Consider the following 23,599-nt stretch of genomic DNA (forward strand, 5'->3'; position numbering starts at 1 on the left):
AATGTATTCCTCTTATCTAGATACTTTCATTCCATTCTCATTTAGTTTCCATTTCATTTATTTCCTTTTAATTCCATTTAATTTCTTTCTTCTTTCATTCCTAGTGCATTTATCTGCTCTCTGTGACCAAAACACATTTTGAAAAGAAGTGTTTCCACAGATCAAGTAATGACAAACTGGAGCACAATGAAAGAGGAAAACATTTTCTGTCCCCATGATGATACAACACTAAAATTATGCTTAACCTAAAAAGAAGATTTGTTTTTTAAAAAGTGATTACAAAACTGTTTGATTACCTGACAATGTTTCAGCTCTCGAAAAAGCAGTAAAATAAAGAGCTAAGATGAAAAATAGCAACCAGCTCAATGATGCCTCTGATGATAAAATAAAAAAAGGGTAATCTCTAACACAGTTTATTACAACAAATAAATAATTCATGCAGCTTTAAATTTTTCATTTAAAGGAAGCATCTCGTTTGCCATTTAGCAGCCATAAAGCAGCACATACCATAGTGTAAGTTCTCAGGTCCTTTTTGGGTTGCCAGATTTGGTTCGTTTTGTTGACAGTAGAAACGGAGCAAACAGTGCTGATCACAAAAGTGTTTCATTTCGCCACGCCACTGCACTTTCTCTTTGAGAGTTCCTTGAGACTTACAACAGTCACATCGTGCAGCCTTAATGCAAAGGAAGATTTCGACATTTTTAAACAAGCCTTGGAAAAAAATTATTTCTACATTTTAAAAGGTTACATTTTTTAAGAGTACTGAAGAATCATTACCGCTACACAGTTAAGTCTCACTCAGGTAGGCTCTACGATAGTTAAACTACCTTCTAACCTGTGCATACAGGCACATCTGTCACTTTATTTTCAATTGTTTGCTGGGGGTTAACACCCAGAATGAACCTACTTTGTTTCACTAAGTCTTTACTAAGTCTTTAAAAACTGCTCACTTCTAGACAGCCAGCAAAAAATGAATTTTATGCATCAGTTTGAATTAATTCCACTGAAGCATTTTGTAAAACAAGAGCAGAAAGTGACTAAGACTCCTTAAAGGCTCTCTTGAACTGAGGAAAAGTAGAGTTGGTTTTTTCCCCCCAAAGTTAAGTGGTTTTTTTAAGTCACAAACAGAATCACTTCTCCAGGTATCAAATCAGAGCCCTTTACTGTAAATAACTTCTATATTTTCATTATTTTAGTAGTTTGACAACAATTTCAGATTCCAATTATTTAGTTCAAAGTTTCTCTGTGATTTATAAACAACAATAGGTCTCAAACTAAAGAGGTTTCCACAAAATCTAGTTAGCACGTAACTTGAAACTCAAAGCTTTGCTCTTCTGTATCCCCAGCTAAACATTTAAGTAATACATCTTTCACCAGCCTACATGATAATTTCATGAGGCATCGCTATGAAAAACATTGGTTTTCTCCAAAATAGATTCCACTGAATTTAATCAGCTATGTTATAAATTATTATCTGAACAGCGGTAGCCCCAGTTTCAGATCTTCAAGTAAGCAAAGAATGGTTTGCACTACTGCTTCCCTTGATATTGCTTGCAACTTCCATCCTAAAGCAGTCCTTAAAAAAAAAAAAAAAAAGCTTTATGGATGCTCAGGAATCCAAAATAAGTCAACCTAATAATGCAGCCAGGAGAGGAAGAGGGAGGTTATGATAATATGCAACATAAAACATTAATACGTAAAACCATACACAACATCGCAATTATGCACAAGGCTCTGATGGCTTTAAAAAAAAAAAAAAAAATAAGGTCCAACTGTAGTTCTTGCGACTCCAAAAAAAAGTATGAACAGGCCAATTAGTTCAAATTTAAAAAGCAATTGAATCTTGAGTTCCTTCTCTGTACTTGAACAGTCCGGCACCATCCTCTGGCAACGTAGGAAATTCAGTTCTCAGTTGGAATTTTCAAATATTTAAAAATGATATAGAGAGAGACTTGATTCTAACAGTATAACCGGCTTTAAATTGGGAGTAATTAAAACTGTGGCTTGAGGATCCCCTCGCACTAAGTGCCAGGTGTCCCTGGAAGGGCAGCTACTTCTTTGCCCCTCCTGGGTGCAGGTGTCAGCAGTAGTGCCTACGCACCTGCAGGGCACACAAGGTCAGGGCCCTTACAGCACTGCATTACCCCCACCCTCCCTCAACTGCTGTTCCATTTGTCACTTTGACTTTCTGCTGATGCTGATCCACAGCTCGTTTTGCAGCAGAGATGTTCTCAGTGGGACAAAAGAGCAAGTAAGTTGTATTCTTGGAAGGGAGTGGGGAAGAAGTGTGGAGTGTTGCCAAAATAGCCTAGATTTATCAGTTCAGGGAAACTGTGAATTCCCACCTTTAATGCAAATGCATCTGCCAAAGCCACCAAAAGGCTGAAATACCAGTAGAAAAAAAATTTATGTAGAATTCACTCTAATTTTACATCTCAAGCCCACGTAACACTGATTGACAGCTGACCCTTGTACAGAAAAGCCCGCCTATTCTGACCTAAGCTGCACACTGCTTGACTATCAAAGCACCACTTTCTGCTCAGTTTTCTCTCTCCTTCAAAGAAAGAAAAAGGTGACAAATCTTGTCAAATGCAGCAACTACAGCCTTCCTGCAACTGTTCTCTGGCTTTCCTGGTTCTGCTCTTTCATTTAGGCCTTCAAGTAAGTGTCTTATTGTCTGGGCTACTACTAAGGTATTTAGGTGAAAAAATTCTGGTTTGCTTCCACATGGAAATTACTATTCCTTTAGCAAGCCCACGATTCCTTTGTAAGGATGCTTCACTTCTAATCCCTGCATTTGCTACACTGTACTTCCACCGTTTCCATACTCATGCTTGCCGTCAGTACTATCCACCCTTCCGTGCACTGAAGTTTCCTACCACCTGCTGGCTCTCCCCACTTCCCTGACCATGAAATTAACTGAAAGAGAAAGTGTGAATTCATGATTTTCTGCCTTTTCCTTCCTTCCTTCCTTCCTTCCTTCCTTCCCCTTTCCATTTGTTTTCATTTGGGATACTGGCACTATATGTTAATTGAATCTCCAAAATACCTGACTTCAAGTCTGCTCACTCTCTCTGTTTCCAAAAAGTCCCTCTATACTCTCTGTGCTCCAATTGCACACAACTCCTTTGCCACTCATAACTGCTTTTTGGTCCAATTCCGTTCCCAGGTCCAACTTCAACATGTTCAAATGGGCATGGTGATTAGTATAAATCACTAATGTTTGCCCCAAACTTGGTTTAAAACCAAAGGTTTCAGAAGTGGGGCTTTCATTTACATTTTTAATCCTCCGAGTGTCTTCCAATGGTTTGGACTGGTATTAATTTGACCTAATCTTAGCTGTCTATTCTGAGTTCAATCTGCAATAAATAGGAAGCAAGAGATGTTTCCAGAGAGTGACTGATTACAAGAGAAAGGAGATCAACTGTTCTGAAACAGCACCTACTTGAAATTGAGATGCCTAACTGTACAATGGCTAAATTCAGACAAGAGAAATTCCACGAGTTTGTCTTGCTGCCTTTACCATTTAGATTAATGCTGGCTCCGTTGTTTCAAATTTTACCACTGTTGATAATGATTGCTATCTGAGCTCACCAGCCACAATAATTTTTCTGTGCCTGACTGTAGTTCCCCACCTCCTACTTAGCCTTTGCTGAAGACACACGACCTCCACTGAACACACAGTCATCACCGTACATGCTCAGTCCAATCAATACTCCACTGTAGCCTTGAATGACCTGTAAGCGCCCTTCAGCTGTAGTATTTTCAGCAATGTTTCACAATGCATATTTAAAGAAACAGATTTCTGATTTGAAGAAACAGATTTCTGTCCTGTTCTCAGAATGCTCTAATATAAGTAACATCAAATGATTAAAACTGTCATCAAACATCAAGCTACTAAAATATTTATATATTTTAAAATATATAAAAAATAAAATCTCCCAGGCATTTGGATTAACATCCAAACCACAGCATGCAATTGATGTTTACAGGAGGAGCTCTAATAACTTAGGGAGCTAACCTCAAGACACCAAAAATTTTACCTCTTTTCTTAGAGGTGCATGGACACCACACAGTATAAATTTCCTCAGAACCTGGCACCACTTGGTAACTGTAGCTGTCACCCAACAGATTATTAGGACTGAACTATTCTTTTACATTTCAATTCCTCATATTAGGCTTGAAGAACACTTCTACATCAGCCTGATGTGCTTCTAATACTTCTAGATAACAGTCTGTTGTGCTTCTACCACTGCTACATTCTTCTGGCTTTTTGAGAAGAGAATTTTGGCATTCAGGGAAGCTCTCCCGCAATACTAAATTATTTTTAGAAGTTGTTTTCCAGATAATACTACATGAGAAAGATATGTCCATAAAAAGAAGTAGACAAAGAAGATGGAGACAAACACTTGTTTAATGAACACAATGCTGGTGTTAAAACATTACTAGGTTATTACTACTTATTTCTCTTCATGTATACATTCATTGAAACTCCAAAATAACACTGGACATTGCATAAATGAGACAAAGCTCATACATATGTAACTATTCTTTTAAGAAGCTAACAGACAAAACAGCAAATGAAGTACAAATTCGGGGAGGGGTCTGTATTTATTCTGTCTTCCTGTATTTTGATCATTATCTATTTATGGCTAGGTAAGAACATCAGCTAACAATGCACTACCAAATCTAAGATATCTGGAGTGACTTTTATAAAAGGGGGAGAAGTTACCAGCAAGGATGTAAAGGAAAAAAACCAAAAAAACCCCAAAAAAACAACCAAAAAACAATTTTAGCAAAACGCACAACTTCAAGACCTATTACGTGTCTTCCCCATGTAATAAATCCCAAACTTCTATAACCAGCACTGAATTAGGCAACGGCTTTAAGAAGTATTTAAAAAAAAATGACAATCAACAATTCAACATCATGTAACACTAGTTCCACTAGCAAGCATAAGATTCAAAAAGTAAAATATCTAACACTTCAGTGTCATCAAAAGTATCAAAAGTCATTAGTTACCAGCAAGTCTGTTTAGATTAGATTGCCTTTTCAGGGCATCATGTCTAACTTTCCTCTACCACAGTACCAACAGCATTTCTTAAGCAGACTTAATGGGCCAATTAAGTTATTGCCTTACCCCACGGATCAGAAGGATAACCTGAAGTCCGAGTTTTCAAGTGGTTCTCAAACCTGAATCAGAGTACAAGCTTCCATAGAAGTTTATGTACATGAAACTAGTTTGGTATGCACACCCCCAAACTATATTCTTTGCTGAATTACCAAGAGATTTCTAAAGCACACCAAAGCTTTATTAAGTTCGTTATGAGAAGGCACTTTTTTACGCAGGGATAAATTTCACCCCATACCCCAAGTTTTAAGGCATATAGATTAAATATTACTGTATGAAGTTAACATTTTAGTACGTTTAAGAGCTTTGCAGCCAAGCTTTGTCACCCTATTTTCACATGAGACAGAAGAAACACATTCTGGTCTTCAGTAGTTTTCTTTCAGGAATGTCTAACAGGACCCTACACACATTATTCAAAATAAAGACTTTACAATGTTTGGCTGTAACATTTCTGGCATCAGCCATTCCAAAATACCAGATATGTCTTCAGATTCAGTTCTTTTATGGTAGGTAGATCATCTTGAATTACAGGACTTGTGTATCTAGCCCTCTAACATTTCAAGCTTTTTATTGCCTTCCAGGCTGCGTACAGAGTTTTGGTAAGGTGATGAATTTTGTACTGTCTTTTTTTGCAATTGCATCCACAAGTGTAGTTCTTGTTTTGATATTATCAGTGTAGCTTTCCAGGATGTTCACACCAGAGATCAAATATTTTATCCATGGTACTAATCGCAGGTTAAACCCAGTCCAATTTCACCTTTATTTCTTTCAAAAAATGAAAACAAAAAAACCTCTTAACGTGAACTCTTTGTTCGTTGTGCTTCAAGGTAGTTAAGCTTCCAGAGATTTAGAAATAGATGCCATCTGTTTGATTTAAACTTTTATTAGAAATCCATTTGGTCTTGCTTTTCCCTTTGGCATTCTTTCCACTGGGAAATACTGAACAATCAAAGCCTCTGCAGTTCAAACTGTGGGAGAAGGGAAAAGGCAAAAAAGGAGGCAAAAACAGGAACAAGAAAAACTCTGCTAACCTAGTTTATCGTCAGTCAACTCAAGGTATTATCCAGATGCTATCACCAGTGTTTTCAACATTCTGAATACACAGTTAAGAAGTTTTGACAAGAAAAATATGGTATCAATTGAGGAGAAAAAATTGGAATTGTAAAGTAACAAATATACATAGTAGTTTCTTGTTTTTCTGTAACTCAAGACTTCCTTGCCAAATGAATTAATAAAATCAGATGGTAGAAATGCTGCTCTAAAGATCTAAGAAAACTCAAATGATGAAATTAATACATTTGCTTATTGTGTAGCAAATGCTTCTCTGCAGTAAGCCATATTTGCTGCACAGTCCTTGAGATATCCTCACATGTGCATTTTTGGTTTTTTTAACTGCGGAGCTCTCGTCAAAAATTCTGAGTTACTTGCCTTGTAGTACCAGTCCTGAAATTTTTTACAGCACTCTTCACTGCAGAAATCTCTCACTACACCATCAAGTTCCTTAGTTGCTCCCTTTTTGCACAGCTGTGAGCAGTAATTACAAGTAACACATCTCAGTCCTAACCGTCTTGCAAAGTCTTGTTTATATAGCAGCTTGCAGCCTGGAAACAGATTTTAAACATTAGGAACAAAGTAATTTTTACAGAGAGATATCACAGTTAAGAGTTAAATATTGAAAATTAAATGAATACAACAACAGCTAACAACTGGGGCTTCAGACAAATTCAGGTTGCATAATAGACTATATTTCAAGACATTTTTACCTGAATACCTTTCCTGCACAACTCTACGGTTTCAGGTGACGTCTGCATCTTTTGCAAAACACTACGCTTGAATTTGTGCTTATGAAAGTCCTGAATAAACAGTCAGAAAAAAATACATAATTTTCTTTTCATATAGACCCATGCAAAAGTGTTGACTTGGAATTACATTGCTCAGTTATACATCCTCAGAATGCTACATATCCAGGCAATGACGAGCAGAAATTTGAAGCCAGACAACACTACCCACTAAAACAATACCTATCTTCAAGGATCAACTTATTTCTATTACTACTTTCATTCATATTAATACAACAAACCACTTAAGACAACTCATTAATTTTTAAGAACACTAATATGTACAAGATGACCTAAGAACTGAGGAGTTTTTTAAAAAATATAACTATAAAGTAAGCAATGATCAGTACTGAGAATAATTATACAATGACAGCAGTTTACATATGAAATTTGTATAGGATTTGTATGCAATGAATCTTTTGGTTTTTCTCTTTTCACATCAGGTGTGGGGTTTTTTTTTTTCCGCATTTGCTATGCGGTCATAATTTCAGGGTTGCCATAATGAGAGCTATATTCTTCAATAATCTGATCCGCCCTCAAGCAAATTAGAGAAGACATTCTAACGTATTAAATGCATTAAAAGATGAATACTGTAGCTATTACGTAGGCTATTTTGAGAATATAATGTATTTAAACTACCTCAAATCTAGCGTCTATTCAGCTGATGCCTAAATCATATACCATATATCTCTGTAATTGTGCTAATTTTACAGGAGAGAACAGTATGAGAAGATGAAGTAACTGTCTATATTAAACACCGGAAGGACAAGATAACATCTACACAGACCTTTAATCTAAGGTATTGCACCTTTTTTTACAATCTTCCAAATATCACAGTACCACCAAGACCAGAACTCAAGTCTTCCAAGTGCCCACTCTGCTAGGGCATATAGTCTAACACATGCAGTCTTCTGTACTTCTGGTAAGTTATGAAAATCAATATGTAACACACATGCTGCACTTCCTCTGGCATACAGAACATAAAAATACTAAAATTATAATGCATTCAGTAATTTCAATTAAGTGACTTGTGCTGTTGTCTATTAGGGTAGAATTTCATATGTGTGAAACTGATACTATTTTAAAATCACTAAAAGCACAAGAATGCAAGTGGAAGCTGCAGCAGCCAGCCTCTTCCAAAAACAAAAGGTTATTGAGCAATTTTAACTTGCAATACTATAAGCTTTGCTAACAAATTAAATTTCCTAGCAATGTCAAAACAAGACAATTATAGAATAGCATACAAATAAGACATTGTAGGTAGTAACTGTGTTTTGAACTGCTTTTTTAGTTATATATCTGATTCTTTAACAACAGAACAAATAAAATTACTAACACACAAAACAGGCAGTGCAGATGGAAAGTGCCAAATCAAGCAATCATCCTTACAGTGCAAGTAATTTGGATGTTAAATACACTGCTCTGAGGGAAATAATAATCCTGAAGATACCAGTGTGTGGAAGCTATTAGTTAAAAGTACCCATTAAAGCACTGAAAATGTCTTGCCAGTATTTTTTCCTGCTTGCTGTATCTCATTATTGTATGGGGCATCAGATTCTTTCCGCTTCTTCACAATTCCAGAGATAGCTCAGCACCGCAATGTAGCCTCCTCTTTGGCTGTGCCTTAGAAGAGCCTCAGAATGCTGCATCAACCTTTAAAGACTACAGATTAGAAGAAGTACTCTACTACCAATCAGACAAGCTATGTGCACCCAGCTAAATAGTCTACAAAAAGGAATGGACAAAGTTGACATTTTTCTTGGATGCTAAACTATAGGGAGTAAAATTGAAGATACTGATGTTACATTAAAAAGAAGTTATTGGGTAAGAAGTTTTCCATTCTACAGTCGAACATCTCGCACATCTCTGTGACTCATGGAAAATAATGAGCAGTGAACATTAAGTAAGGGGAAACAAAAAGTCCAAAATTCTAGCCCTTAAGACTAAATGCCTGAAAAACATTGAGTTTTTTTATAGATCACTGACTGCAGGGCTTCTTGCTGAAGGAAGCCTCTACAGAAGATAGAAAACCCATCTTTATAAAACTTTAGATGTTGACAGAAAATTGTTACAACCCTGGAGACTTCTAAAATGGAAGTATAGGCCTTTCTTTCTGCAACGTCATGAGCAGAACTCTTCAGATTTGTCTGATACTTTTTTACGTCTTTGTAACAGGTAACTTAATCCACCTGACCAGGGAACATTTGGTTGCTCCAAGATCGTGTCACTTCAGACAAAGGGAAAACAAAATGGCTTTCTTTTTACAGGATGTATTTTAATTAGGTCCTTGGTACTTCTGTGCATACCTAGGATATAACTTTTTATTATAATGCTATGGTTTTGATTGGAATAGTAAGACTTTCTTTGAAGTATGGAAAAAGGTATTCGCCTTTGGCAAAACAGATTCTGTGCTCAAACAACTTGGTCTTCACGGTGCACATGTAAATCATGAATCAACAGAGCAGTAGCATCCATGCTGGCTTTATAGATGTGACCAAGAAGTGGGATTTGACTGACAGTATGTTGTGGATAGGTAATCGAAAAAGCATTGGTTGTCTGATCTTTCCAATATCAACACTAAAATCCTGAGGGTTTGGCCAGCCTAACTCCCCTGGGGACTTGGGGTTCATGAGTATAAGCACTGCCTAAGACAAACAGTTGACAACCGGTACTCAAATTAAAATTTAAATGACATGACATTAACAGTATCAATGTTCTCCCTCTGTAGACAGAGGGAAGATAAGCATATAATCTCTTCCTCAGCATAGTTCTAACTTTCAACTTTTTCAATTACAAGAACGCTGCCAGAAGCATCAAAATCCAGGTTAACAAGTTAAAATTTTCAAGTCATTCCAGAAGATATGCATTCAACAAGCAATAACTGGAAAGTACATCTATGCGATCAGACTCTTCCATGAGTAGAATCTCACAAGAACCAACTCTCCAGCTCTTCCATGTGTGTTTGTCTGGAAGGCACAGACCTGTGCCTTCCTTCAGCATAGCCAAGAGCCTTCACTTGGTGGTTCTGCAGCAAGGGAGCGTGTTAAGTGTTTCATAAGGGACTTTTGTGATTTGAATATGCTGTCTTTTTTACTTTAACTCATTTTTATCAGCAGAAAAATATCTTCGAGCTTTTACAGTAACAAAATTTGTTTGGAATAGTCATCTGCAGCAAAAAGATTTAACACCAGACTACTAAATAAGACAACATGCCCTGAACAACTGCACTGTGCCAATCAGTGTTCCCTAATGAAAACCGCCGTGGCTCAAATGGATGTCAGTGATGTGCCACTGTAACTTTTGTCAATAGCAGTCAAAGGAGATTGTATTCTCTGAGAACAACTCAGGCACCTCAAAATCCCTCCGAAGTTGACTTCCACTTTCCTACTAACCTGATCTGTGGGAAAGGAATACCTTCCCTCAGTAACAACATAACCCTTGCAATTGTGAAAGGGCGATTTTACAGATCATACATTTTACAGTATTTAAAACGTGTTCTGCTTTTCATTTCTCCCCTTTTGCCAGGATATTCCAACTCAGCAACAAATAAACCTTCAAAATAAAGCCACAAGGAAGCAGACATTTCAGGTTAGAATTTATCTCACAGGGACACTGTCAAAGGAAGTGGTCAGAAGCAAAACCCAACTGTCTAACATGCTAGGCTAAAGCTGAAAAGGCACCATAGCAAGCACAAGTTATTCTAACATGGTAGGCCACTGTCAGAGCTGCAGAGGGAGATAACAGCTCTGTGAAACACAAACCCGAGAGCTTGTAACAGAAGATTTTTATTACGCAAAACACTTAACTGTGATATGAAATTTTACATACACTAAGTATCTTTTTTTCCCCCCTCTAACTACATTCTATACTACTTAACCAATCCTTGATAGCTTTATGAGGTCCTATTGCAAAGTAGCATGGAGTTAGGAAGTTGTAATTACGCCACAAAATTTTTCATTAAAATGCGTGCTTTACTACTATCTTCAAAAATTTCTGTATGCTAGCCCAAATTCTGCACATTTTATTTTTAAAAGATCTATCAGTGTCTCTAAAAACAGATAGTTGATAATGTAAACTATAAAAAAAAAAGCTGTGTTTGAACAGTTTCCGTAGCTCTCATGTTGAACAATAATGAAACCAAACATCGGGAATGAAGAGGTTCAAGCAGGCTTGATGGCAAACCCCTTCACCTAGTGGAACACTGGAGCTCAGCATGGCAGGGCCAGTGTACCAATTTTTCCTCAGTGCAGCTCACCTGCTGTAGAAGCCCAGCAACTATAACTAAGTCTTAGCAACACTTCGTATCACATATCAATTTTGAAACCAGTTTTTTAATTTTTCTAGTAACAACAGGACTTGCTATAAATTTCAGGTATCACAGAATCACAGAATGGTTGGGACTGGAAGGGACCTCTGGAGATCATCTAGCCCGATCCCCCTGCTCAGGAAGGTTCACCTAGAGCAGATTGCACAGGATCACGTTCAGGCGGGTTTTGAGTATCTCCAGAGAAGGAGACTCTACAACCTCTCTGGGCAGCCTGTTCCAGCACTCTGTCACCCTCAAAGTAAAGAAGTTGATGGAACTTCCTGTGGTTCAGTTTTGCCTGTTGCTGGGCACCACTGAAAAGAGACTGACCCCATCCTCCTGACACCCGCCCTTAAGATATTTGTAAGCATAGATAAAATCCCCTCTCAGTCTCCTCCAGGCTAAACAGACCCAGCTCTCTCAGCCTTTTGTCATAAGAGAGATGCTCTGCCCCCCTAATCATATTTGTAGTCCTCTGCTGGACTCTCTCCAGCAGTTCCTTGTCTTTCTTGAACTGGGGAGCCCAGAACTGGACACAATACTTCAGATGTGGCCCCACCAGGGCAGAGTAAAGGGGGAGGATAACCTCCCTCGACCTGCTGGCCACTCTCTTCCTAATGCACCCCAGGATACCATTGGCCTTCTTGGCCGCAAGGGCACATTGCTGGCTCATGGTTAACTTGCTGTCCAGCAGGACTCCCATGTCCTTATCCACACAGCTGCTTTCCAGCAGGTCAACCCCTAACCTGTACTGGTGCATGCGGTTATTCCTCCCTAGGTGCAGGACCTTACACTTGCCTTTGTTGAACTAAGTATCTTAACTGGTTGTGAAACATTCATATATAAGCACCTGTATGAAATGTAACACACTCGTGTTTAGGCTATTCCCAATATCTGTAATGTTTTCATATAAATCTAAAAATTAATCAACTAAACATTTAATAGTATACTTTACTGAACAATGGACTGCGCAGCAGTAGCTGGAAAAATGCCACTCTAAAATTTACAATGCTTTAACTAAACATACATCTTTCCTAGACATACTTCGTTCTGAAATCACTTAATTTCCTAAATGTCTTTTTGCACTTGTCAGCTCTACAGTATTTCAAAAGGGGTTATCTCTACTTAGATGAAACATCAGAATTGTCTACATTTGAGTTTAATTTGCAGAATCCATAATTTCCAGAAACTTATTACCATATGTCAAGATGATAGTACAGTTGGTAGTTTCATAGCTGTCTTATCCGTATTATCCATTTGAAAGGAACTCCCAAGCATCAGATAACTGAGTTACTCCACAGCTTACTGACCTTCTCCTTCCAAGAAGCAGACTACTGGATATGAATCAGTGTTATTAAAATTCACATTATAAAATTATTACAAAGCTTATGTTATTTAAATCATAACACTTAGTTCCATCAAAAAGATGAATTAAATGCAAAATAAGTCTACAAGTAAAAGAAGTTATGGTGATACTCATCATAAAGTAGTTCCATTGCTGGATTGCCAAAAACTGATTTGTTCTCCTAGACCCTCAGAAGGGATATATATATATATATTAAAACCCCCAGAAGTCAATAACCTGAAGATTTCCTCAGGATTAAAAACTTGCACAGCCTATCCTCAATTGTCACTCATGTAACTATACATACATAAAAATCCACAAGCAACTTTGATCTTCTTGGTTTAGCATATACATCTTATTTAATTCAGATCCTGATGTTTTTGAAGGAGGCATTCTAGTGGCAAAACACCAGGACAAGTTTAATTTCCAAAACCTCAGCACCAGGGGAACAGATTAAACTTTTTCAACTAGTCCATTCAGGTTGTTCGTCCTCCACATAGCATCCGAGTTTTGGATAGAAACAGAAAAAGTATACTGTACTCCATGAAAGAATTAATAATCATCTTTAGCACAAATGATAGGTCAGTTCTAATTACACCTTATTGCAATGGAAGTTTCAGCTGGTCACTGCGCATATTTTTAAATATCTCAAGAGAAACATATACAGAAAGAGAGTTGGAATGAAACTGCACAGGAATACTGATCCCAGAGACTTTAATGTGGGTGCCAGGGTTTGTGTGTAAATATATACATATGTGCATGTGTAAAAAAAACCTCAAGTATGAAGAATGTGAGCAGAGGAATGACGACATCTTCAGTACTTTGGCTAGGAAGGCATAAGCATTCAAGAGATATTTGTGGTTGATCTTATAGACACTTCCCCATCAGTGTGCTTGAAGTCGAGCAAATAAACACTCTTGCAGAAATTTCAACACCTGTTTAACTTCTGTTGATTTTATCTAGGAGCCTTCTTTTATAAACATACACCTGAAATTTTCCAGTATTTTCCCTTGAGAGTTCAATTTCTTCCAAAAATGCCAATAACTTTTGTGACTGAGCACCTTAGGTTACTTCTTCTCAAACTGTAATACATTGTCTTCTGGTGAAGAATAATTGCATGCTCAACAAAATAATCTATGTTGGTGAAGTTTCTTGAACACTTTACAATATCAAAACCAGCATGGCCTCCATATCCAACAAGTTTAGTTGGTACCCCTACTAGTTTTTCTACTTTACAAACAGTTGGACATATTTCTGGAAAAAGGCTATGACATCAAGGAAAAAATTGGTGGTGTTTGGGTGCCTGGAAAAGAGGGAAGAGAAATCTATCACCTCTGATGATGGAACTTTTATTTGTTGACCTCCATTCAGTCCATCTAAAGACCTGGCCCTCTCCTCCCCACGTCAGATCTAAAAAGTGTTAACTCTTGGATTCCACTGTTTCTGCAGCAGTGACAATTGTTGGTTTTCCTTTAAAATATGGAGCCTAGTCTGTTTTCTGCAGAGTTTCTGTCCAGGTCAGCAGTTTATTTTCATTGGGTAACAGAGACAGCTTTTTTCATATGCATCACAAAGTAGACCTAAGCTAAAGCTAACAGATGTGTGCCATATTTATTCAAGTTACATTCTACCTAATGGTGCTTTTGACGACCTTCTCTCTATTACTCAGTGGTTCAGTTCATCACAGTAAGACGATAAACTTTGTTTTAATGGTAACATTTGGCATATTCATCCTCATAAAGATCACCTTTGCTCTCAAACTGGCAGTCCAACACATGCAAACTCAGGACCCACACTAAGACATCTGGCAATGGATTCCCCCCATGTAGTAACTGTATTCATGCAGGAGAGAGTGTTTTTATTTCTTTCCTTCCTCAAATTCTCCGATAGGAAATACAAGTTCTCACTTATTTCAAGCCTCCTCATACAGAAACAGATCTACGCAAGTAGTAATATGGCATAGCTCGCATTATGAATCTTACTGATTTCATTGTGACAGCCACCAGGCTTTAAAATGAGGGAGTCGTAAGTATTCACAGTAATACCAGCATATACTGTAATATCCAGGCCAAAAAATGTTTGCTCTTGTCTTTGAATATATTCTGTGGAATTGTTTTATTCACAGAAACATTTTCAGATGTTATTGAGTACTGCAATGATACACTGTAAAACTGGACCTTGCTTTGCCCTTTTTTCCTCTCCAGCTATCACTTCGCAGTCCAGAACCCAAGACGAAAGTAATGATGGCAAAGAAACCTAAGCCACCACACTCCATTCATCACAAACAGAAGATTGCAGAGTCCAGAGCTATAAGGGAACGGCATGGAGGGAAGGCTGCCTTCAGCCTTGCACTCCACCCCTCTCCATCTTAACAGGATCCTGCTACAAGTAAATTGGCACATCTGCTGTTTAATCTGCTTGAAAGCAGAGATCTTCAGCAAGGTTTATCAAATGATAGTGAAATTTTTGTTATTATAACTAATGAAAAAAAATATTCACTATATTCTCCAGAGATAGGTCATCCAAACTCATAGTTAAACTTCCAAGATCAGGATTAAATACCAATATTGAAGGACAGCTCAACAGAAGTAGAAAGGATAGGTTCTTGTTAAGACTGTATTTTGCTGTTTCTATTAAAACAATATTTCAACGCAACTTAAAAGAATCCTATGCCCATATACCTCCTTTTTTGTTTGTTTTCTTTTTGGAAATCCAAATCATTAGTCAGGAAAATTATGACAGTAATCAACATACATCAACAGGCATCATTCAAGTTATTGCTTGAATAACCATTCTAAGCCAACATAGAATTTCCACTGTCATATTAAATTTTGAAACTACTAATCAAAGAGAAAGCTTGCTATTCCTCAATGCAGTTAGTGTTGGTATAGGTTCTGCTGCATAAATTTAAAAAAAAAAAAAGACAATTTAGGTATAATTTTTTGTCCATATGTATATATGCATGTGCATACATGTATGTGTATGTATTTATACACACATACACTTAAGAGTGTTGCCTGCTCCTCCTCAACCTGGAGTAAATAGTGAAAAGCTTAACAAAAGACCATAAAAGCAGCTCAGATAAATTAGCAGGTACATGCACTAATAGTAACAAGTACATGCACTTCATTAATAATAATGAAGAAACTTCTGGTTTATCCTCAAGTACAACAGAATGAGTTGTTACCTTAAATTTTAACATTAAATATTAACATAGTAAGTCAACTGCAGTAAAACTACAATGACCAATACCTCAGAAAAAAACCCAAACACATACATACCTTCACTACAAAAGGGTCTTTTGATGCCAGAGAAATTCACCGTCTCATGCAGCGTTTTCTCTTCTTGACAGTATTCACAGTATGTAACTATGCAGTGCAGTTTCTTATAATCATCAGAACATGCTCTGCTGCAGAACTGATACACTTTGTTCTAAATGCAAAGTTGCAAAGCATCACAAATAGGGTTAATGGATGAAATCTTAAAGTCCGGATAGTGGCAACTTTAAATAATAGTTTGCCATTAAGACACAACTTTAACATGCAAAGTAAACAGAAGTGCAAATACACAATTAGGGTATGACTTCTAATGCTAACAATTAACAACTCTCACTCAAGCTGACAGTGAGTGCTACAAATACTCATCATTTAATATGAAAATGCTAAAAAGAAAATATGCCAATCAATCTTAGCATATCCTCTTCAGGTATTTCTCTCCTTTCACAGAGAAGGGTAACAATGGTCTGTCATATCTACAGTCATACAATAACTGAAGATGAAAGCAGATTTCAAACTTACAACTGATCTGAGAAATTATATTTTTTCTTTAAACTCCACAGATGCTTTTTTGTTATTTGTGAACAAAGACGACTGCTTTTATCTGTACCAAAGTTAAATGATATTCTACAGAACCAGGTTAACTTAATTTTTTTAAGCTTCAATACCTTACGAAATAGTTATCTAGAAAAATTGTATTGGAGTTACAGGTTTAAACTTTTATACACTTCAGCATTCTAAAAATAACACCAAAACCCCCCTTACCTCCCATTCCAGTACTTCTGGCTTTGAACAAAAAGAACTTTTGCAATAATTACATTTCAACTGAATATCACTGGGAGAGACAAACTGACCGTTTGTTGAAGACTGCACACTGAGAGTCTGAAAAACAAAACCATATATACACATTACTAAAAAAGTTACTTTTATAGGCTTAATTGAAAAAACCCACATTTTAGTGTTTGAGAATTTGGGAGTTTATAAACTCAGGAGCATTTCTGGCAAAAGCACAGCAGGTTAGTCTTTTCCCTCAATTCCTTTTCCCTTGTCATCTTAGGTTTTTTCAATCTCGAATCTTTACCCTTGCTTCCACCGTAATTACTTCAGGTTGTATTTCTTTTACCTTACCTTTCTAATGCCTGTTATTTAAGGGTAATTATAAATGCCAAAAAAATACTCTCCCAAAACCGAACACCTGTTAATCACAAAACATTGTATTTTCAGATAAACACGTTTCACAGCTTGCCTTATTTTGGTCACAAGAGTTCAGACAAAGACCTACAAACAAATATTTTCAAATCCAAACCTCACCAAGGCAGATTATCAACACCTTGCCTAAGCATACCACTTGAAAATACAAATACTAAAGTAAAAGGCCTTCAATGAGAAACCCTGCAACTACTCAGATTAAGAGAAAACTAGTTGTAGCTGGCCTCAATCACCACGGCAGGAAGATGCAATCATTCGAACAGCCAGCCTCTAAACAATTAAAGGGTTTTTAGAGTGAGAAAAATACTATAAATTGCATGTGTAGATATGAGAATTTAATTCTGTAACTGAATAATTCACTTAATGCATTTCTGAGGCAATTAGGAGATATAGAAATCAATTTTACAGTATCTGTAGTCTTCCAGTAGGTCTTATATACCTACAGAACAGTCTTTCCCTAGATCAAGCACATTCCCTAGATCAAGCAACAACTATTCGTGCATTACACATGCGACGTTCAATACAAAATTTTAATCAGTAGTGATCACAGTCACTTGAAGAATCCAGAGGACGAATTTCTTATGTCTGTCTTCTCAACAAACTTCCCCATGCCGTTCGCAACAAGACAAATATATTTAAAGATGACAAGTTCTCTTCAGACCGATTTGTTAACTACCTCTCCACCTTGTAACAGCGAAAATGTAAAACATTTCTGTTACAGGATACTTCTCTTCAGACTCTCATGTTACTAAGGGTTCATCTATACTTAAAAAAAATTAAAAAAAAAATTGTGATGAGACTGATTACTGATATAAACCCTCACATAAGCGGACTGGTACTGCTGAGTGCTAGCTAGCTGTGCAAACAGTACCATTTTATGCAGATGCACTAATTCTGTATCAGGAGTTTGCAGACATTACATAGTCATGCACATTTCCCAGTCACGGACAGGACCTGAGAACAGAATGCCATATACAGCAGAAAAGATGCCACCTTTATCCCAACGGTCCACTGTCTCCTAACAACTTTAACAGAGTCTGATGCCCACATACAGTACATATTTTTCCCACTATATCCAGCAAATGTCCCTGTGGCTGAGAGAGGTTTGCTAGACTTTGGCTGCTCTAAATAGGTACCTGAAGACTTGTACTAATATGGGAGCCACAAAGGCGTTTTAAGTTCAAGGTCCAATCTGTGTATTTCTGCATTTGCAGGTTTCTTCACGGAGCAAACACCATGCTCAACACGTGCTGCCATATGGGTTATGCAAGTACAACGAAAGTCCTAGAAGTTCTGGTTGACAACAAAAAGAAATCAAGAAGCAAGTATACCCACCACCTCCAGTCCAGGAATGAAGGAAATGTTAAAGAACTAGCAGATGTGACAACTTGTACAGAAACACTGAAGACAGAGGGAGGAACGAAGACGAAATATATTAAGTGCTCATCAAATGAAAAGCAACCGTACTTTTTGATGCCTGTAATTACCTTTAAATGTGGGACCAAAACACCCTATTGTGAGGGCTACAAGTTAAGAGTAAAACATGTGTTTTTGTTGTTTTCTGATGAATAGCACTGTTAGCTTATTTTACTTCTTTTCCCAACTGTTTGCTGTGGTAGAAATGCAGGCCCTACATAGTCTAGGGGGCAGGTAATTGAACAATAACAAAAGCTAGAGATGTGAGAACAATGAGTTTGAGACTGTTTAAAATTAAAAGTTGTTTTAAAGAATATTTGCATCTAACTGGAGATAAAAAAAAATCTAAACGATTACGCATTACTGCTTCTAAAACAAAACCAGTGTTTTTTATCACAAACTCCTAAGGTCAACTAAATATTTTCCCACAGAAACCAGTGAAGAACTGCATTCATATTACTGGAAGCTCTAAACCAAGCAGAAGATGGTTGTAAAACCAACAGTTAATCACAAGATGATTTTGTATGCCTCCTTACAAGTTTCTATTATCCTGCTTACAATTAAGGACTGCTTCTGTATAGTATTTTAATGAGTCAAGATGACATGCACATAATATTTTCATCATCTTGCTTTGGCTCTAACTTACAAGATGCTTAGAATAGAGAATATCTTCAGGAATTATTTGGGAGCATTATTACACACAAACAATAATGCAGCAAAAAGATTGTAAATTCATTAAAATCTTGCACAGGTCATGCTAAACACCGAAGTTTTATCAATGTTGTGCTTTATCAAAGATACCTTTGAAATCATATACATATACATGCGCTCTTTTGAATACCTTAAATTCAATAAAAAAAAAAAAGTTATGTTTAATCTGACTTTTTTTGAGCCTGCCCTGAAAAACAGGAGCATGGGAATGCCAAGCAAAGCGAAAAATCATTGTAAAGCTCTTTTCAGCCGTCAACGCAACCACCTCAAACTGCTCTAAGCTGCTCAAACAGCAGGCAGACACAGCCTAGGACTCTTCTGAGAAGATCAGCAGAGTAGCACAGCTTCTGCCTTGCCCCTGCCACCACAGCACAAGCAAGAGAAGCATAAGAGGAGTTATCCTTGCTCACAGCAACACAAAATCAAATTGTGGAAACATTTCTGTACATAAACTTCTATGTGGAAGGGCTAGGAGGCAGCCAGATTGTGGTCATTTTTTTTCTAGTTGAGAAAAAAATAACTTTGAAAGAATCAAGTTGCTTTTAATGTGAAGAAGAGAAGTAAATACATATGAGGAATCTTTTACATACAGACATCCACTAGGACGGTTCCACAAGCAAAATCAGGGGCACTAAATTAAACAGGGAAGGAACCAAACACTCACCTTGCGCTCATGCACACACAGACCTTCCAGCCTCAGCGTGGAAGCCTCAATTATTTTTATTATGATCAAATTTGGAAAAAGTATTTCTGTGACAAGCATACCAAGCTTCCTCCACACTTCCTGCTGCAACACACTCCTTTTTTTAAATATATGTTTGTGTGTGTGTGTGAGAAATATGTAAGGTACATAAAGAACACTTAAAGACACCATAATGATGCTGAAAGAGAACACAACATTAGTGAAAAACCAGAGTGAGTAATCTGCTGGAAAACATTGTACTTATTCTTACACATACTGGTCCTACAACTCTCCACATACATCCATAAACTGAAAATAAATCAAAGCTTCAGCACAAATTTTTTGAAAATTTTGCATAGACTCATGTTTTGTAAGATAGCTTGTACTTTAAGACACTTATACATTTGCTAACTTTGGGAAGACACTTGTACTACAGCCTCCACATTCACAATAAATAAATTAGCAGTTTATTTTTCCTTTAGAGACAAGTTCAGAGCAAGATCTTCAACTGACCCAGTGAAGGTACTGACAGCAAAACTGGCTTAAAACAAAGCAACTTTGGAACAGTTCTGTCCTTAACTCTGCAATAACATCCTCCAAGATAGAGCATGAAAGAAGACAAGACACAGTCACACTATTCTACCACCAACTCCCCCCCCCAAAAAAAAAAAAAAAAAAAAAAATCACACCAAGCAGGCTATTCTCTCCCTTTTACTCTCTTTCTTACAAGGATGAATGCTCTTGCAAACTGTCCGCACAAAGGAGAATATAGATATGGATGTTAAGTTGCACAACAAGCAGCTCGACAGAATCTTTCAAATATTTTAATACATTAAAACAAAAGGTAGCTGGAAACAAAATATTATTCACAAGATAAAATGACAAGTAACCCTAAAGTACTGTAAACACATTGGGAATTTAAATATTCCAAACCCATGTGTAAACCAAAAAGACTAAAATTTTTGTGGAAGGGAGACAGAGCTGAAACAGCAGTTATTCTGTTCTGAAAAGGGTAAACCCTAGCAAAGAAAAACCTAAAGGAAGAAAAGGCACAGTAAGAAAAAGGGATGAAAATAATGCCAGAAAATTAAAACAAGAGGTATCTGCATTAGTAAACAGTGAAAAATATGGAGTACCATAGTAAATCAGCCATTTTTTCAAAAGATCATTGCAAAAAGCGTTGCAATTGACTGAATGGATTAAACCATTTTCCCAATTCAAGTTCAAGCCCTTATGTGTCACTTCGGTATAAAAAAGCCTCAAGGCAACACTTACAGTCCCATGCTCACATTGTGGTATACTGTCCTTTCCATCTAAATACTAAATGAACAGAACAAAGAAGCTGTTCTCATACAATTAACTCTTCCCTAATGGTGAATACATTTTATTCTTCTAGACAGTGAATATATGAAAACTATCAAAAGTCAAAATCTGACAGAGACGTTTGAGCAAACTAACTGTAACCAAGTGACCACCTACCCGTTCTTACTCTTTTTGAGAACTCACAGACTGTATGGCTGCTCTAATTTAACTCCACTACAACATTAAAGAGAGAGATCTACATGTAGCACTGAAACTGCAACAGAAGCATCAGCAAGGTCTCAGTAAGATCAGAAACTCACAACCAGCATCAACTGATCCGGCAGTCATATTCAATAATGTTGCTTAACGTTGACTTATCTGCAAATCCAAGAAGGCCCAAGCTGTATTTGTCATTCACTAGCTTTATTTTTCTCACTCAAATAGCAGAAAGGTTTTGTTCTGAGAGCTCTTGGGGCTGCAATCAATTGTAAGACCATGTAGAATAAAATAGATGCTGAATGAGTTTGCAAGAAGTATTACAGATTTGTCATGACATAGTAACAATCTGCATCTATTTTTGTTAATCAGTTCCACTGACAGACATCATCGACATTGGTTAGGATGGAAGCACAGAACAGGGCTACACGATGGAGGTATATATCCCCTATCCAGGGTATATTGAGGAAGCAATTACGAGACTGATTTGCTTTCCAGTTGACAGAAAACAGCGAAGTTTAATGACAAATGGGAAAACTCCGTATGGGTGTAACTGTTCAACAGCACATGAGAAGGCAATTATCAATTATACAGTGCACATCTGGGAAAACTGTTTTTATATACAAAAATTGAAACATTTTCTTGAAAAATGTTCTTCGATCACCTAGAGATTAATCACTACGAGAGATTTTACATATGCTTTAACCTTAAGTCATATTAAAAATATGACATTTTCAAAAAGCATAGCAGCCTCTTCCAGTGTGCCTATCATTAGGCTTGCAACACTCCGGTTTCTGGACATAACTTAAACAGCTAGTTTCATCCATAAATGTTCTAATGGCTTAGGCTCTAACCTTTCATTTCAGAGACAGTCACTATTCCCCATGGCACACCTTTGTTAGTACAATATTCAACACGAGAATTTTGTTACTGTATTTAGTATGAGAGAGATGAAATTTGTTGATCTTCAATGCAAAACAGCAAGGCTCATCTCCATAAAGAGGCTGTGATGGTAAAAATAAGATGAGCAGTGATATTGCTTTGTGTTTTCTTATGGTATCAAGGAGAAATGAGTTGTTATTATCCGATTGTCTAAGTTTAAGACAGCAGCTAATGTTATCATCATGAAAGAGTACTTTGATCGAAGACATTGTTATGAGCCAGAAGCATCTGCTATGTTAATTATAACTCATAAACATGTATATACAAGCAAGTTAGTTTAATACGCAAATACCTAACACAAACACAGGTACACAAATATTTAGGGAGGAAAAGATTTAACACAACAGCTAACCTGAAATTTAGCTACACAACTGGAACTGCAAAAGTTGTACAGTTTTCCATCAGGCATTGTGGCTTGATACTGAGGTAAAGAGTTTCGTTTACAAAAGTGGCAAATAATTCCCATACCTAAAAGAAAAACGTAGTTTACAAACAAAATAAACACAAAATAGTAGCGCAAAAAAAAAAATACTGGATTACAGGTCAGCTCTTCCCACTATTTCAATGTAAAAAGCTAAGATTTGTCTGTTTTCCAGTCAGCTTCTACAAGTCACATAAAACAAAAGAAACGGCAGAGGTTTTGCTGAATTCTTCCGTTAAAGATCAGCATTAAATATGAAATAGCACCTTCTTCTATAAAATTCACTAGAGCATTTTCAACTTTGAGTTCGCTGAATTGAGATCTATGCCTGCTTTGCATATTGAAGAACACACATTTTGAGTTATTTACCAGTTCCTTTCACTCAGATTAAAAATTTTACCTAGAGAATATCCATATACATTATAACTACCTCTATCCTTGTCCAATTTGTTGCTTGAGGAGATAAAATGGGGTGGGGTTGGATCACAGACAAGAGAATATTAATTCACATGCATGAAAATTGCACTGTCATTCTGTGACACATCAGAACACATTATGTCTCAACATTTTTTTCCCCAGAAGCCTTAAGACAGTTGAAAACTGTTTCTGACATCAAGCAAAAAGGCCAGTGGGGAAAATGACCCCTCATAGGTCCATTTACTAGTGTTGAATTCAAGATGATTTTTTTTTTTTTTAAGAAGTTTAAAAACTTAAAGTCGTATCTACATAAATTCTAAAACAAAACAACCCACCCTCAGTGTTCAAACTTTAAAAAAAAGTCTACTCTTATCAGTGATGAAAATCC

General features: G+C 36.9%; 1 protein-coding gene across 10 annotated transcripts in view; it reads right to left on the reverse strand.

Annotated features, from left to right (window-relative positions):
• ZMYM2 (zinc finger MYM-type containing 2) overlaps positions 1-23,599 on the reverse strand; it is a 99,080-nt gene that overhangs the window by 25,823 nt on the left and 49,658 nt on the right. For 9 of the 10 annotated variants that reach the window (XM_087756712.1, XM_087756703.1, XM_087756708.1 and 6 more), the window contains 5 exons: positions 22,726-22,841; positions 16,661-16,777; positions 15,902-16,052; positions 6,560-6,732; positions 508-673 (listed from right to left, as the gene is read on the reverse strand). In XM_087756712.1, the coding sequence (XP_087612838.1) occupies positions 508-673; positions 6,560-6,732; positions 15,902-16,052; positions 16,661-16,777; positions 22,726-22,841 (723 nt within the window). The remainder of the gene's footprint in view (positions 1-507; positions 674-6,559; positions 6,733-15,901; positions 16,053-16,660; positions 16,778-22,725; positions 22,842-23,599) is intronic. The other variant, XM_087756711.1, reaches the window with a different exon arrangement.

The sequence above is a fragment of the Nipponia nippon genome, unplaced genomic scaffold (assembly GCF_047370975.1).
Source record: "Nipponia nippon isolate SJK-2023a ecotype South Korea unplaced genomic scaffold, ASM4737097v1 scaffold_2, whole genome shotgun sequence".
In the NCBI taxonomy this organism is placed as follows: domain Eukaryota; kingdom Metazoa; phylum Chordata; class Aves; order Pelecaniformes; family Threskiornithidae; genus Nipponia; species Nipponia nippon.